Source organism: Peromyscus eremicus, chromosome 1 (genome assembly GCF_949786415.1).
Source record: "Peromyscus eremicus chromosome 1, PerEre_H2_v1, whole genome shotgun sequence".
Taxonomy (NCBI): Eukaryota; Metazoa; Chordata; class Mammalia; order Rodentia; family Cricetidae; genus Peromyscus; species Peromyscus eremicus.
Window position 1 is genome coordinate 173,347,540 of NC_081416.1, and position 1,586 is coordinate 173,349,125.

Here is a 1,586-nt window from a genome sequence, read left to right on the forward strand (position 1 = left end):
ACAGCCAGCTATTCTCAAGCTGATGGGGGAAATGAAAAAGGGGCTGAGTACTCATTTCTTGTGGGGCTGCAGTGCCTCGCCATCCACACAGCTCACACTCCACACACGCTCAGAAAGGAAGAGAAGGGACGGACGCAGGCCCCACCGAAGGTGGCCCCCAGTCTCCACCCGTGCCTCGGTTACCCCTAAAGTGCAGCCACCACCAAGTCACCAAGTTTATTGGATTCATACTTCGGGCGGGGGAGGATAAAGCTGACTGGAGGGCTCAGAGCAGGGTGCAAAAGAGTCGCTTGTCGCGGAAGGGGTTCTCGGCGGCGGGGACAGGAGTCACCAGTGGGTCATCCTTAGCGTGCGTCTCACAGAAAGCCAGGAGCTCAGCGGCCGCCTGCGACACCTGCAGGCGAGGTGCAGAGATGCAGTTGACCCGCCCTAGGGGCTTTGGTCCCTAGGCAAGCGCCCAAATCCCCGCCCCTTGTCCTGACCACGCCTTGATCGGCCACGCCCCCGGTCGAGACCCACCCTCCCACTCGCCTCTGCTCCAGGCTCCGCCCTCAACACAGCCTGGCGCAGACCGCCACCTCCCCCCCACCCCACCCCAAGAAAAAATTTGCCCCACGGCTCCGCTCACCTTCATGCGATCGATGTTCACTTCCAGCTTCAGCTGCTCCACCGTCTTGCGGGCCTCAGCGATCTTGGCCATGTTGTTGGACATGGCTGCAGCAGGAAAAGGGTTAAATACCTCGCAGGAGTAGGGACTGGGGGCTGGAACACATCTGGGTCCTCCCCCCCCCCCCCGGGGAGTAGTGAGAAGCAGTGGTGCGACCCGGAAACAGGGGAAGAGGTTGGGACTATGAACAAATGGGGTCCCAGAGACACAGGAGGACGAGAGGATGGAGAGGTGCCCGGATGGGGGTACCAGGAGGCCGCTGGAGGAAGAGCAGAGGGGCCGGGGAAGGAAGGAGGGACACACAGATGGGAGGCTGAGGCAGGTGGAGGAGGCAGGGCCAGAAGGACAGGGCCACAGGTGCTTGATCAGAATCTACTGATCCAGGTGCCCTCACCCCCCGGGGATAGAGCTTGAGCCAGGAAGGGGGGCCCCTCCCCAGGCCAATTAGCAGCGACTCCAGGGAGAACTGAGAATTAAGATCTCGGCGGGAGGGGCGCAGAGGGGGCCTCATTAGGGCCTCAGCAGCAGCTGCCCCCTCTGCCACCCTCAGGGACCCATCCATCCCCGCCCCAGCCTTGGCTACCTCAAAGGCTCCTTTGCTCATTAGCAGGCAGGGGAGAGGGTTGGGGCAAGCTAACCCAGCCGGCTCTGCAGAGGGGCATGGAGGATAGAGAAGGGGACAAGAGGAAAAGCCGGGGCGGGGCGCGGGAGAGTGACGGAAAGAGAGACGGGCATGGAGAAGGAAAATAGACTGAGGATGGGGATAGAGATATTGGGGAAGAGATGATGAAGAAAGACGATAGGGAGAGGGGGGAAAGGGAGGGGACACGGGAGAAAACAGGGACAGAGAGGATGTGAACGGAGGAGACAGGGACGCAGGAGAGGAGGGACCCGGACAGAGGGGGACATGCAGGGTTAG

General features: G+C 61.5%; 1 protein-coding gene across 1 annotated transcript; it reads right to left on the bottom strand.

Annotated features, from left to right (window-relative positions):
* Positions 1 to 246: 246 nt before the first annotated feature.
* Gng8 (G protein subunit gamma 8) lies at positions 247 to 712 on the bottom strand. Its single transcript, XM_059253570.1, has 2 exons — positions 629 to 712; positions 247 to 394 (listed from the first exon to the last, which is right to left on the bottom strand). Exons 1-2 carry the CDS (start codon positions 710 to 712, stop codon positions 266 to 268), a joined length of 213 nt encoding a protein of 70 aa, XP_059109553.1. The 3' UTR covers positions 247 to 265.
* Positions 713 to 1,586: the final 874 nt, after the last annotated feature.

Bases quoted from the DNA above. Each gene is read 5' to 3' on its own strand.
- Gng8 (XM_059253570.1), bottom strand. From the start codon at position 712: ATGTCCAACAACATGGCCAAGATCGCTGAGGCCCGCAAGACGGTGGAG. The intron at 395-628 runs GTGAGCGGAGCC...CCTCGCCTGCAG, and splicing joins TGAACATCGATCGCATGAAG to GTGTCGCAGGCGGCCGCTGA.